Below are 14,521 nucleotides of genomic sequence, written 5' to 3'. Positions count from 1 at the left end.
CATTTCTTACTCCTAAAGCTTGATGAATTGAATATGCAAAAGTCTGTTAGCTGCCATAAAACTTCATGGTCAAAAGACCACTCTTTGTGACACCTGAAAGCTCTGAATATTCATACAGTTTAAATTGGAGCTCCTGCATTTCCCCTGATCAAAAGATTTGCAAGACTGGGTGACACTATCTATAAATACTATAAATACTTCTCCATACCTCTTAGTTGATTAATCAGTTCTTTCCCATTAAATTTAAGCCATGAACATCTTGAGTTAACATTTTTTTTCCACATGACATATTGATAAAGTGATGAAATAGCATAAAGAGAGGACAGACAACTGGTTTAGTGTTTAGTCAGTTGTTGCTTTTTGAGAAAATTCTTATCTATTCTTCACTGTATTTCAAGGAAAGAGAGAGGCGATCCCCTCCATTTAATCTACAAATTCACCCATTCTCAGACGGTGTGAGCGCTCTGCAGATTTACTGTATGAAAGAAGGTGTCAAGGTAGGCAGATACTTATTTTTTTATGTTTGTAGAAAGTAGAAAATCTGGGAGTTGGAAAAAGGGAGGTTCTCACGATCATTTTGTCTTTCAGTTATTGTATGTCATTTTGATAACAAACTATGTGGGAATTGAAAATACCTTTTAGAAAATCAAGAAAGCAAAATAAATGTGTGACAGAGATATGAATGGCAATAGCAGAGAACACAGGAAGCCATGATAACTTAGAATAGAATAACAAAAAAAAAAGATACAAAATCAAAATATTTGTTAAGATTATTACCTTAATTATCTAGGGGAAATGCTACATAAATTCGATACTTCGAGAGCCATATTTCAAGCATGCCAGATAAATAAAAGTATCTGTTGAGTCCCTTGGTTATCTTATTCTAAGTGCTGTGGAATTCATAATCTTGGAATTTCAGTATTAAAGAGACTTTGGGATCATGTAATCCACCGTCTCTCTTAATATGTTTAATTTAGGGAGGTTTCCTCTTTTGGAAGGACTTATATTTTACAACATATTGCTCACTTAGACAAAATATAATTTTACCTTTAGTGATATTGGAATACATTTTAAATATTAAGGTTGAATGGAAGTGGCTCCATCTCCTGGAACATGTATTGCCCTTCAGTATAAAGAAATTAAGTGGCGAGAGTCTCTCCCTGAGATAAAGCTGGGACGCCTCCACTATTCCTGCCCTTTCCCCTTGCGCTCTGAGCTGCCTGGTATACCTGCTTTCGTGGCTGCCCCTCTGAGATTGAGTCGGGTTCCCCTTCCTGGGTGTAGGGAGCTCTCCCGCGGTCTGAACATGGATGAGAGGAGAAAGTGACACTGACAGGTAAAAAGTCCAGGGAAAACTAGGGAGAGAAAGGCGCTCCCTTGCCTTCTGTCTGAAACCACTTTAACTGTGTGTAAGCCTCTGGCCTTCCTGGACTGCATGACAATTTGTAAACCAAAGCAGTTTCTTTTATTCAACTCTAAGTAAATGTAAAGCATTTTACTTTGTCTTTTCCTTAAGATGCTTTTTCTGAGACAAATCACAAACAACCTACCTTAGTCGATGTCATTTGTACCCAAGCAAACTCCCTCAAATGGAGTTCAGTGGCTTCAAACGGACTCAAGAAATATAGTAAAAATCAGTTTCCCACAGATGAAATGAATGCTGAGCGCCTAAGAAATGGAACTGCACTGTAGTTTTCTACGTGGCAGTCAGAATCTCAACCGGGTCAGAATTCCACTAAGTAGAATGAAATTGGCTGATTATTTATATTCATCCCCTGTTAACTTTTCTTTATACCTGAAACCTTTCATTACTGAAAAAAAAATGGACAATTATAAGAGAAAAGTTAAGGAGCAAATTCCAAGTCCCTACTGTATCCTAGAGTCTTTCATATACAATGTCTTTATCCTCAAAATCAGTCTGTGAAGGAGGTATTTATCATCTCCATTTTACCCTTGGCAAAATTGAGAATGAACTGTTCAGTTTTCCCAGGTTCACAGCTTATAAGAAGCCGAGCAGAAATGTGAAACCAGGTGTGCCGGATTGAAAACAGCCCAGAGAAGTTCAAGTCTTCAGATGTCTTCTCTTACTTAAGGTTCAGGCACTGAGAGAAGAGTGAGCCACAGTGTGTCTTTGACTTGAATGTATTTCCTTGATTTTGCAGGATGTGAACATCCCTGATCTCATAAAGCAGCTTGATATCTTGGGTGATAATGGGGTAAGTAATGGATTTATTAAGTGCAGTAGAGATATGAATTTGCCTAAAGAGAAGCAGGTAACGCTTACCAATGCAGCAGGTGTGAAATAACAGCAGGTGGGATGCTACGCTCACTCAAGGACGTAGCTCCCTGAAGAGAATCAACAATAACTTGGCTAAGGGGTTGTACAGGATCTCTGGAAAGTAGTGGCAGAAATGGGACCTGGTAAAGTGCTTTTCATGGGCAGGTTTTAGGTTTGAATGCAGACCACATCTGCAGTGATCAAAGCTAATTACCTTCTGACTGTTGCCGGGAGGCATCCCGTGTGAAATTAATCAGTCATGCAGTCACAAATGCTACTAAATAGTAGGGTTGGTGCCAGCCCCATAAAAATGTGCCAGGAAACTGTAATCCCTTTTCTTTCTAAAAACACCTTCCAGGCAGGGTCAGGCATCTTAATTCAGTGGGAGGACCATTCATTGATACTAGATGAATGATGAATGTAGGTTGAAGGAGTCACACCATTTTTTCCCTTGAAAAATTATCAAAGGAGAACAGAAAGCATTAAATCACTTCAAAGTACTATGAAAAGACTACTCTTTATTTCATTTTGGTTCCCGCTTTTCTCATAACATGGATATCATTGAAGTATGCTTACAGTGAAATATAAAATCAAGTCAGTACCACAGAAATCTAAAAAAGTCACGGTTAGTATACTTTTTACCGATTTTGAATGAACTCTTTGTTAAGAATTTTTACTAAACAGAGCATCTGTTAGGGTTGCATGCGTGCGTATGCAGTAGTAGTGTCTGTGGCAGGCAGTTAGGCAGTATTTTCTGATAGTGTAAATATTGTGTCTTCAGCATTTTCTTTCTTTTTCACAGAATTTAAGAAATGAAGAACAAGTGGCCATAATTCAGGCCAGCACTGTGCTGTCCTTGGCAGAGAAGGTAATAAATCGTACTAGCATTCAAACTGTCTCATTGTCTGGCTTCACACCTGAAGAGCAGGGTAGGGTTAAAAGACATCCCCTTTGCACATGACTTCCCATCATTGAATGCATAATAAATATCCAGTTTTTCAGGGTGATAACCCAGATAGAATAAGAACACACAAAAGTCTGCCTGCTGATTTGGGGTTGGGTGGGGAATTCTTGCTTTGAGATCTCTTAAAAATGAGAATTCTTAAAAGACGGCAAACCTCCCACGTTACATTATTCAAGCAATCCGTACCATGCTGGGAAACCAACAAGGAAGGGTTTTGTTGAGAGGTGATGAACTGGAGCCTGGCTTTTTTTAAAGGCTTTTGCCTGGGTGTGTACCTCCCAAGTGTTCCCAGGTGATTCTGTTGGTAGGGATCCCCGTCGACTTGTTCAGAAAGCCCAACCCGGGGGCTGTCAGAAGAGCAGTGTGGTGTGCTCTGGGCCCCTGGTGTCTAAATCTGGTCAATGGCAGGCGGAGAAGCCTGGTAACTAGTTGTATTCAGGTGCCTAGTCAGCACATAGTTGGGAGTCACATGTACATGGTGGATAAAATGAGAACCCTGAGTTCCTAGAGACGCTTACTTATTTCTTCTATGCATAAGGAACTGGTTACGCATTAAATGAAACCGTGATCTAGCAAACAATCAGCATTCTCTGATCTGAAATGAGGGAATTCTGTAGATGGAATGAACTGGTTAAGTTCCTCAAACAAAACAATGACATGAGGAAAAAAATGGGGGAGGGAGAGGGAGAGACCGCTTTAAAATAAAAAGTAACTTAAGACATTTCTAAACAATCCATTTTTTGGCTCCTGATTCAAGCAAATGAGGTGTGGAAAAAAGGATGTTTTGCTGACCACTGGGGAAATTTTAATATGGGCCCGGTGTCAGATGACAAAGGAAATTAATGTTAATTTTGCAAAGTATGAAAAATGGCCTTGTGGTTTTTTTTTTGAAAGGCATCATTGTTAGGGATGCATATTGAAGTATTTATATGTGCAATGATATCTGGGATTTACTCTTTAAAAAACTTAACTTCCTCTGTGATTTAGTTACAGAATTTATCCCATTCCCTCTCCTCTTCCCAGCAAATTAATAGCACTGCATTGTTCCTGACAGGAGGCCCAGAACCCAGAACTCGGCGAGAGGACCCCTGGGGTCGTGCCCTTACCCACATCTCTGAGCAGCCCGCTTCCTTCTCTGGTCACTAGCTAAGGTCCAGCCACGTACAGATCCTTCTGGGGCCCTGTCCTCTCTCTCTTTCTCATCCCCTGGCCCTTTACACTGTTCTCTTTGCCAAGAAGATGTTCCCTTCCACCCTTTCTGCCTCTGTCTGGCTGAATCTTAATCATTAGACATCCCCGTGCACAAGGACCCCTTCCTCTTCACCCGAGCCCGGTTAAGTGTTCTTCCTCTGTGACCCTATAGTGGCCTGTGCTTCTGCTACCGTTGCTTTTAACAACTATAATGCAACTGCCCCAACCAGCCACCCCTAGACTCTAAGTTCCAAGAAGGCAAGTGTGGTTTCTGTTTCCCCTTTGGCTTTCATACCTGTTCAGCTCAGCTCATAGGTGATCAGTGTTCACTGAAGGAGTGAAGGAGGGAATCTGTGAATGCGAGACGCTGTTCCAGTAGCACAAAGATGAAGAGAACACAGCCTAGACCACCAGCTCTGCTGCCTTCATTGGGCAGAGACAGCCGGGGTGTCTCTTCCAGCAGAAGTCATGCAGGGCTATAATTCTTCATTATAAAAAAAGTCACCTTAGTTTAGGGATACAAAGAAAATGGGCCATTTTCTGTTGAAGGCAAGGACTGGGGAGGAGAAGGAAAGGATCGAAAAGGGAGAATAGGCCTTGTGTGCTTCACATTCACTTAGATCCGTGGCCAAAACCTCCCGTCCCCTGCACTGTGTGCATGTGGTGCAGCTTGAACTAAATCGTGATTAGTACTTGCACAGCGCTGCTTTTGGGTTTGGCTTTGTACTAATTGCCAAAGTCCTGGTCGGCGCTGTTATCCCATTTCACACATGAGGAATGTGAGGCTCAGAGATGGTAGGTGAACTGCCCCAGTCACCCAGCTGGGAAACGGTGCAGTCAGGGTTCATGCCCACGGAGCCTGTTTCCAGAGCCCAGGGTCTTCTCAGCCACTGCACCAGACTTCCTCTCGAGTGTCCGTAGGAAGAGTACCCTGTGCGGAGCAGGTGGGAGCTGTGCTGTTAGAACTTTCACAGATTCGTTCAGGCCTCCACTTACCTCCTTTGCAAGGAAGGTGTGAGGGGTTCCGCTGAACAATCACAGGGCAGTGACTGTGTGCTTAGCCCTCCGGTTCCAAGTGAGGAACCGGATGAATGAGACACAGGTGTGTCCTTAAAGTGCCCACGATCTGTGCAGTTGCCCTGAATGCAAATCTTTCTGTTTCATTAAGTTAAAGTCACCTCCTACCTTGGGGGTTCACAGATAAACATTTCTACCTCCAAGTAACTCTTAATGTCAACTTTCAGTTTTCTGAGACCACAGATGTGAGTAGCACACTGCTGTTTGGAAGGGTGGTCATTAGCCAGAGATCAAACCTAGACAAATTTCCAACAAGCAAACCTACAGTGACTTTGTATTAAAAATAATGAATGCAGTGGCCTGAAGTGAGATATTTGGGGCCAGTAGCTACATACAGTAAGTACTGTGTGTGCCTTATCTCATTGTTCCCCACAACCATCCTATATGCATCCACTATTTTCATGTTACACATGAAGAAACTGCGGCACTGGCTACTGAGTAATGTGTCCTGTGCCGTTCAAGTTGTGGTCGGGAGCCAGCACACGAATCATCTAAAGCCCATGACTGAGCCGCTGCAACTCCCAGCACTCTTAAAAACATGATTTATAAGAGACTTTGTTTCACTAGAGACTTTGTTCTCAGTAGTGAGTGAGCAGATAACACTTTAATAAAGCTTCATGGTTTGTATTTACAAAGTGAGGCAATATACAAGAAACACAAGACTTCTGGCTGAAATTTGTACCAGGGGGAAGCCATGTGCAGGTACAAGAATTGGGAGGTCAAGACCCCTCAGGGCTGCCCATGCCTCTTTCGTACCCTTTGTTCCCTGTAGCCAAGGGGATGTTGGACACGGTGTCCCTTGTGAATGTCAAGGTTTTAGTATACAGAAAAATGCTCAGTCCACAACATGACTCATCACAGATAGAATAAAAAGAAATAGGTGATAGGGAGGCAAGTTTGTAACTGCGAAAGTATAAAAATAGATGCTGACACAGAACTAGAATTCATTGAGTGCTTAGTACATACAATATACCGTGAATAGCACCTTATATTAATTATACCCTTTAATCGTCACATTATTATTAATCCTATTTCACAAATTAGAAAGTCAAGGCTTAGAGGAATCAGGTAACATTTCAAGGCAACAGAGCCATGGAAAGCTAGGATTGAGATTATTATTATGCCCAATTCTCTCTCTAAGGGATAAGCTGACATTTAACGTGGCAAAGACCCATTATAGTAAATTTTTGTATTAAAGCACATATGTAGTAGGCTCACACCATATTATTCAGAGTCTAAATCCATTCAGGGTGTTGATGCAACACTAACATCAATACCATATAACAGTGATATATTATTCTAAGTGTTAGGAAATATAAATTATTTTTGTGTGCTTTGAAATGTCTCCACTCAACAGAAATGAGTCTTCATCACTTTGCCAGAATCAGTTTTATATTACCAAAAAATGGCCGTCTCTCCAGTCTTACCTGGCCTTCTTTCTTTCATCGTATTTCCTCTGACTGTAAGAATCGGACATCTCTTCTGCTTGGAACTTCCCATAATTTTTGCCTAGTCATCTGTGGCTCATGCTTCAGATCTCAGTGCCATGTGATGCTTGCCAGTGAGGGCAAAAATGTGTTGCTCTGTTTCTCCATCACAGCCCTGGTTCTCCAGCGTGGTACCTGACGTGGTAGACATTTGTGGTGAGCACATTTGTTGAAAAAAAGAATGCAGGACAGGAGTGAATGAAAACCATAGTCTGGTCTCTGAAATGAGAGATAAAATGCATATGTTTCACGTCAGTTCTCAACCCACGCCCTGAGATGGAAGGGGCAGAGCCCGGGCACCTCGGTAGACAGCACCATATGCACCACACGAGCAGGCACGTTAGACACTTTTGTCTTGTTTACCCCTTAGTGGATCCAGCAGATCGAAGGAGCAGAGGCTGCCCTGCACCAGAAAATGATGGAATTGGAAAGTGACATGGTGAGTACAAAGATGAGGCATCGTAAAAATGAAGAAAAATCGATAAGGCAAATGGAAAATGGCTGTTTCCTACCAGTTTTATCTGGCACTGGTGGAAGTGGGTAGCCTTCCCATTATCTGGGTACCTACTGTAGAACAAAATTCCCAGAACTATCCAACAAGTTCAAGTAATAGTCTCCAAAAAGATAATGTAGTTTTATAATATTCCCAAAACTATCGCTGAAGAAAATTCAGCTAGGTGTTTTCTTTCTCAGTCAAAACAACTTTTCCACCATACATAGTTATAGTAAAAATTACAGAAACAATGGGTATAACTCTGATTTTAAGAATTCCCAAGTCACCTCACATCCATAGGATGGCTGCTATTACTAAAACACAAGATAACAAATGTTGGTGAGGATGCGGAGAAATTGGAACTCTGTGTACCCATGGTGGGAATAGCGTGCAGCCACTAAGGAAACAGTTTAGCAGTTGCTCAAAAACTTTAAAATAGAATTGCCATGTGATCCAGCAATCCCACTTTATGGTGCATAACCAAAATAATAGAAAGCAAGATCTCCAAGAGGTGTCTGTACACCCGGTTGAGAGCAGCATGATACACAATGGTTTAAATGTGGAAGCAACCCAAGTGTCTATCAATGGATTAATGGATAAGCAAAATGCAGCCTGTATATGTAGTGGAGTATTAGTCAGGCATTAAAAAGGAAGGAACTTCTTCTGACACTGAGGCTAAACATGGGTGAGCCTTGAGGACATTACACTAAGTGAAATAAGCTAGTTGCAAAAAGACAGATACAGAATGATTTTCTTACAGAAGGTATCTAGAGAAGTCAACCTATAGAAACAGAAAGTAGAATGGTGCCTGTCAAGGGTGAAGAGGAGGAAATGGGGAATTGTTGTTTAAAGGTTAGAGACTTGTGGATTTGCAAGGTAAAAGGAGGATTGGCTGCATAACAATGTAGATACCTTAACACTACTGAACTGTACACTTAAAAAGGGTGCCTTTTTCAGATGGTTAATTTTATGTTGTGTGTATTTTACCACAGTTAAGTGTTTTTAATCCCCAAGCCAAGGAATTGGTCATTATTAACTCACAGCAGCAATACACAGAATTTTATAACTGTATGGTAATGAGAATGTTCTTACTACTAAAAAATAGGGAGTGATTCCTATCAGGTGAGGGAATCCTATAATTAGAATAACTTGCATTTACAGAACACACGACAGCATACACATTCTTCACTTACATTTTACACAGGTTTGCATTTTACCAAGAGATTAGGCTGTAAAGTCAAAGCATGTAACAAGAACAGTTTATATTCAAAATGCCCCCTGAAAACTCTTTAAATGCTTAAACGTTAATTACACAATCAGCCTGTAGCCAGTAATGTTCTGGGTACAGGAGCTCAGAGGCGATCCACCAATTCACCAGCAGCATCGCTGCCTGTTGACCTGGAGTCGCACCGAAGTCCGTGCAATCGAGCTGGCCCCCCGTGTCGGAAGAGGTCTGTGCTCCTTCAGCTAAGCACGCAGAGAAATGATTGACTGTGCTCGGGGCTGTGTTGTACACAGAGATATATTTCTAAATGTTAATGGCAAGATGCTCACAACACGAAAGGCACACAGAAACCGAGGACAAGCAGGGGACATGGGATTTAAGCCCCCCAGCCGACACTGCCTGCAAGGCGAGAGCAGACAGGCTGGACTCGCCCCCTAGCCCCAAACTGCTGTCTTTGTGTTTGCTAATTGTGCACAGATAACTTTGAATAGTTACTTGTTATACCACTCTGCTGTATTATGTTTCATTACATTCTTAGAAAAATATTCTATCACCATCTATTTGCACAGATATACTTACTAGGTAGCACTTACCATGTCAACATCTCTGTCCTTAATCACATACTCTTGGGTTGGCATAAAAATCCTTTAAAGCCTTCTATGTGGATAGTTCATTTCATCCCTTATGCTTCTTTCCATTGATTTTCACATTCCCTGTGTAAGACTATGAAAGCTAAACAGTTTCCCTAACAGACAAAATTTATAACCCTACAAATCTAGTGATTTGTTTTGCGGTGGAATTAGAGAAAACATTAATCAATACAATTTATATATCACTTTCTAGTTAACTAAGCTGACTCACTCTCTTTGTCAATGTGGCTCTTCTTTATAGGAACAGTTCTGCAAAATAAAAGGCTATCTGGAGGAAGAACTAGACTACAGAAAACAAGCTCTCGACCAAGCATACATGGTAGGTTTAACGTGCAATCAAGACACCCAGGGTGTTTACCGTTACAGCTATGGAACGAAGCCTCCTGTTTCTTATGTCATGCCGCCCACTGGAGGCGACTGACCACCGGAGCTCATTTAGCCAGTGGTGTCCAGTTCAAATTCTAGAGCGAATACATATCCGCAGCCCTTTCCTGTTATAACGTTCTTATAGTACTTAATAACTATTTATGCTTCATGCTTTAAAATTAAATGTACGCTGTTATATATAATATTTTAATGAAAGATGGGTTGGGTGGCAGTGTAAATTAAAAAGAAGTGTAATTAAATCCAACTGTTTGGGAGCCTGATCCAGTGAGAGAATGATAAAGTATTTAATGTTTGTTATGAATATGCTTAATTCATTTATTTCTCACAATGATCCTATGAGGCATAGGTAATATTATTATTCCTATATTACATGTGAGGAAATGAAGGCTTAGGGAGTGAGAGAACATCGCCCAGATTGGTGAACAGGTACTGTCTGGTCTGACCTCAGACATGGTGTTCTTAGCTCTACCATAATCCGGCCACAGTACGTAAGGCTGTAAATGGGCCGTACTTTTTTCTCTCCCACTGAGGAGTACGCTGATGGAGGAGCATATCTGATCCGTTTCCCCTATACCAAATTCGTATTACACAATTCCTAATATTGGACCTCAGTTTGTAGTTCTTCTCTCCATATGCAGCACCCCCTGTCCCCACTCATTCCCAGTAATGGCTCAAGAGAAAAAGTGCGAAGTTAAAAGAGGACCATTTCAAGGAGTTACTAGCAGAGGTGTTTATAATGCTTTCCTGGAAGCAGCCTGAGTCACTTTTGGGAAGAGAATGCAGCACTTCGCCCCTGCCTGTAGCAAAGATGAGTTAGCATGCCCCCTCCAAAATGAATAGGAGATTCTGAGCCCGGCTTGATGGGAATGGAGAAAATGAGACTTGGTTGCCAAAGAATAAAGAAGGAAGTGATTTCCCCTCCCTTCCTATGTCTATTCTTGCCCCCCTTACCTGTGCATGATACAGTGACGCTGTGTGTTCAAGTGTCCACCGCTGAGCACTCATTGAGGCAACTACATTTAATTTTAAAAAGATGAGATCTGTCCAGTCCAGGGCAAGAGCTATGAAAACATCTCTCACCAGGCCATGTCCATTCGCCCCTGTCAGAGTCACAGGGGATAAGATTGTAGATTTTGATAATTGTACCTGAAGCATGTTTAAAAAAAAATCTGGGATGTAAGAGCAGTAGACTCCTTTATCTAAGAAAGAGAAGGTTCATCTGTAAACCTCAGAGAATTACAAACAAACCAGTTCCAAAGGCTATAGGCCATTTTAAGATCAGATTTCCCAATTTTTATTTTAAGAAAAATTACGGAGCCCATAAAGCCATCCTTAAGTACAGAGTCGGGTCGTGTGGAAGATAGGTGGCATTTTGTGCATGAAACATGTAATTTCAAGTATTTTAATCCAATTTGGGCCACTTTTTAATACTTAATTCTAAAAGTATGGCCACCATGATAGATTTAAATATCTATCAGGGCTGTCAGATGAAGAGAGCCCAAACTTACTCTTAGCCAGCTTTGAGAACAGAAGGATGTACAGTTACTATAACTAAGGGCTCTCTAAGAATGAAAGGTGTGTGAAATGGACGGGATCCCAAGACAAAAAGCAAATTCCCCGCCACAGAGAAGTTCATGTATTGGCTGAACGACTCTTACGGAATCTTGTAAGGGAGATTATCAAAAAGGTAGTTAGGCTGAATAAGCTTTGAAATTTATCTTACGGTTACAATCCCATCAGGCAAAAATAATACATCCCTCCCCATATACACACACACGTGTATATTTGCACACCACATATCAGCACCGAGTTCCATGATTAGACTTTCCTAATTCTGTCTGCCAGAGAATCCAGGAACTAGAGGCTACTTTGTACAATGCTCTGCAGCAAGAAACTGTTATCAAGTTTGGTGAATTATTAAGCGAAAAACAGCAAGAGGAGTTGAGGACAGCAGTAGAAAAGTTGCGGCGGCAGATGCTGCGCAAGAGCAGAGAGTATGACTGCCAGATTCTTCAGGAGAGGATGGAGCTTCTGCAGCAAGCCCACCAGGTGAGGACGGAGTCGCTGCTTCTGTGTAGGTTGGGACCAAGTGAATGGAACTTCATACTAAGTAGGTGGTGTTGAGTTTGGATATGCAAAAACCCAGGATCCATGAGCTATTTTCAGAGAGGAAAATAACCATTGCTTTCCTTCTACAGTCAGATACAGGATGGCAGTTGGTAGTGACGCTATGTTATGAAAGTTGGTGTTTCAGAAGCACTGCCTGTTGCTGCTCCTTTTGCAGTTACCATGCCGGGAAAGACCCTTTGAATCTCTTGGAGCTTGATTATACCCCCTTCGTGGGGAAGCAGGGTTCCTTCCGGGACAGAAAGAACGCTTCCCTCCCATTACTCACCCCAGCCCAAAGCCCAGCCTGAACAAAGAATCTGAATATGGTGAAAGAGGAAAAAGGTCTTTCCCTTTTTTCCCAGAACAAACGAACAACAGCAAATCCTGGAAGCTGCCGCGTGCTTTCTGGCATTTGCTGTATGTCAGCAACTAAGTAAGAGCTCTGCTGACATCATTTCATTTTATCTTCACAATAGCCCACTCAGGTAAGTATTGTTATTAGGAGAGCACGTTGCTGAAGAGAAGAGGCTGTAAGTGATTCGCCCACGATGGCAGGTGGAAAGGCGCGGAGCCGGTGTTACCGCCCAGGCCCGGAGCCCTAGCCACTGTGCTATCCTGTCGGACGCGGCTGGAGTCGCCTGTGATTTATATGATTCATCTAGACCAGCAAGGCTCAAAATACACCCCCGATATGAATTTATAGCCAAAATTCTTAATTCCACCTCTTAGTTCATGTCATAGCTGGACAGGTGGAACTAGGGCCCTGGTCAAAAAGCAGATCCGTGAGAATTCCATGGTTCAAAGTGCCAACCTATAGTATGTGGCACTCAGAAGGTGTAACAAAGTGGAAATCCAGGTGGGCTGTATGAGGTGTGAAAATCGTATGGTCCCCAGAGACCAAGGGGGGTGGAAGAGGAACGGGGCTTATTTTATGAAACCAGTAAGAATGATTTATGGAGAAGATAAGACTGGGCACACTGCAGACGTAGCCAGGAGCTTGGTGGGTCTTTATAGGCTAACAGATTATCCAGATTCACAGGGACCCGTGACATCATTAGTCCCAGAGATGATGAGCGCGTATGCCGTTCAAGGCCCCTGCCCATTCCAGCATAAACGTACGGGTTTTGACCCTGGAGGGAGTTTTTAAAGCCGTTGATAATAAATGCTTTTTAAAAAATTATTTTTAGGCCTACATTACTGCAGGTATACTTCCTTCTGTCAGGGAATGACAGGGTCCCATGCATAAATTTCTTAGGCTGCAATAGCATTTAATTAATTTCAACAAATCAGGGGTTGTTCCGTGGAACCACAGAGGTACTTATTTTTAAGATGGAAAGACAGTTATTAAAATTTCTTTACAAATAAAACGTTGTCATCCCTTTTGAGTCTCTCTTTAATTAGATAAGGTTCCTCACTCCTAAATAAATGGTTTTGTTCGTTTGAAGTTAACCAGTCAGAGCTGATAGGCACATTACATTTCTAAGCCTGAGAGAGTTCCTTCGACATTTTCTATGTCCCAAACACGTATTCATTAAGATATGCCACTCTGGTGATTTCTACTTGTCTTCCCTTTCAATCAGTAGCTTTGATTTGAGAGAATTATTCCAGAAGGCATTGGCCAGGATCTGTCCTGTATAAGGACGTTATCCAGTCTAAATTCTAGAGCTTATCAGTAACCATTTGTTAGACGTTTCAGTTTGAGTGTTTCAGAGGGAACTCATATGAAACATACCTAATATGCGTGCCTCTGCTTCTCCCTTCCCTCCCCACCTGCTTGTCTTGGTCAGTAGAATTTGCAGTCCTGGAGCCACCAGGCAGGTAACCCCGGAGTCTTCTTGGTCTTTCCAATAGCTTATGTACGTGCAGCTGGCATTTCCTCTGAAATGTTGCCGAAGGTCCATTTTGTCCACATTTGCTATCCCCCCAGACATATGCAGGGCGTTTCATTACTGCAACAGCTTCCAGGTGCTGCCACAGGTCCACCAAAGTATCCTGACTCCGTCATCTGTGCACTTATCCCGTCAGAAGTTTAAACACACTTTCTGGGCATCAGACACCATGCTAAACATAGAGAATTCACCACGAACTCTGTCTTTACCAGGGTTAGGATCTATAGCTGAAGCTAATGGGGATTAACACAAAGAATAACAATGACAATATGCCTTGATAAGTGGCATAAAAAAATCATATTCGGTATGCCATGGGACCTAGCTGTGGGGAAGACTTCTACCTGGCCTCTCGCCAGCGCATCCTGCCTACCTCTGTAGACTCTTCTCGCCTTTCCTGATGGCACAGTCTTCCTGCCAAGCCTCCGTGATCCTGTGCAGGTCTCCACCTCCTTCGTCTCTGCCCACGCAGAGCTCCCGGTGCCACTTGGGCCATGACTTCCCACCGCCCCACCTGCGTTTGCATGATTACTCACCCTAAGGTGCCCTCGTGTCTGCTGCATTTATCCAGGTGTTCTCATTTTCCCAGCCCAGTATAGGATGCTCTCCCTGATGAGAATAACGGGCCACATGCTACCGAAAAAACCCACCCACTGTGGTACCCTCATTCAGAACGATTTATGGAGGGAGAGCCTGCCTGTGCCAGGGGCTGGGACTGGGTTGGTGGTCAGAGACACAAAGGTCACGCTCTCATCCACCCTGCAGATGAAGAGG

The 14,521-nt window shown here is 42.4% G+C and overlaps 1 protein-coding gene across 3 annotated transcripts in view; it reads left to right on the top strand.

Moving 5' to 3' along the window:
* Nucleotides 1–14,521, top strand: part of JAKMIP2 (janus kinase and microtubule interacting protein 2) — a 177,109-nt gene that overhangs the window by 148,151 nt on the left and 14,437 nt on the right. For all 3 annotated transcript variants that reach the window (XM_036894611.2, XM_036894606.2, XM_036894598.2), the window contains 6 exons: nt 399–497; nt 2,163–2,216; nt 3,081–3,146; nt 7,368–7,436; nt 9,607–9,684; nt 11,598–11,801. In XM_036894611.2, the coding sequence (XP_036750506.1) occupies nt 399–497; nt 2,163–2,216; nt 3,081–3,146; nt 7,368–7,436; nt 9,607–9,684; nt 11,598–11,801 (570 nt within the window). The remainder of the gene's footprint in view (nt 1–398; nt 498–2,162; nt 2,217–3,080; nt 3,147–7,367; nt 7,437–9,606; nt 9,685–11,597; nt 11,802–14,521) is intronic.

The sequence above is a fragment of the Manis pentadactyla genome, chromosome 13 (assembly GCF_030020395.1).
Source record: "Manis pentadactyla isolate mManPen7 chromosome 13, mManPen7.hap1, whole genome shotgun sequence".
NCBI classification, from domain to species: Eukaryota; Metazoa; Chordata; class Mammalia; order Pholidota; family Manidae; genus Manis; species Manis pentadactyla.
Note: the sequence above shows the minus strand (reverse complement) of the source record. Positions and strands in the feature narration are given on the sequence as shown.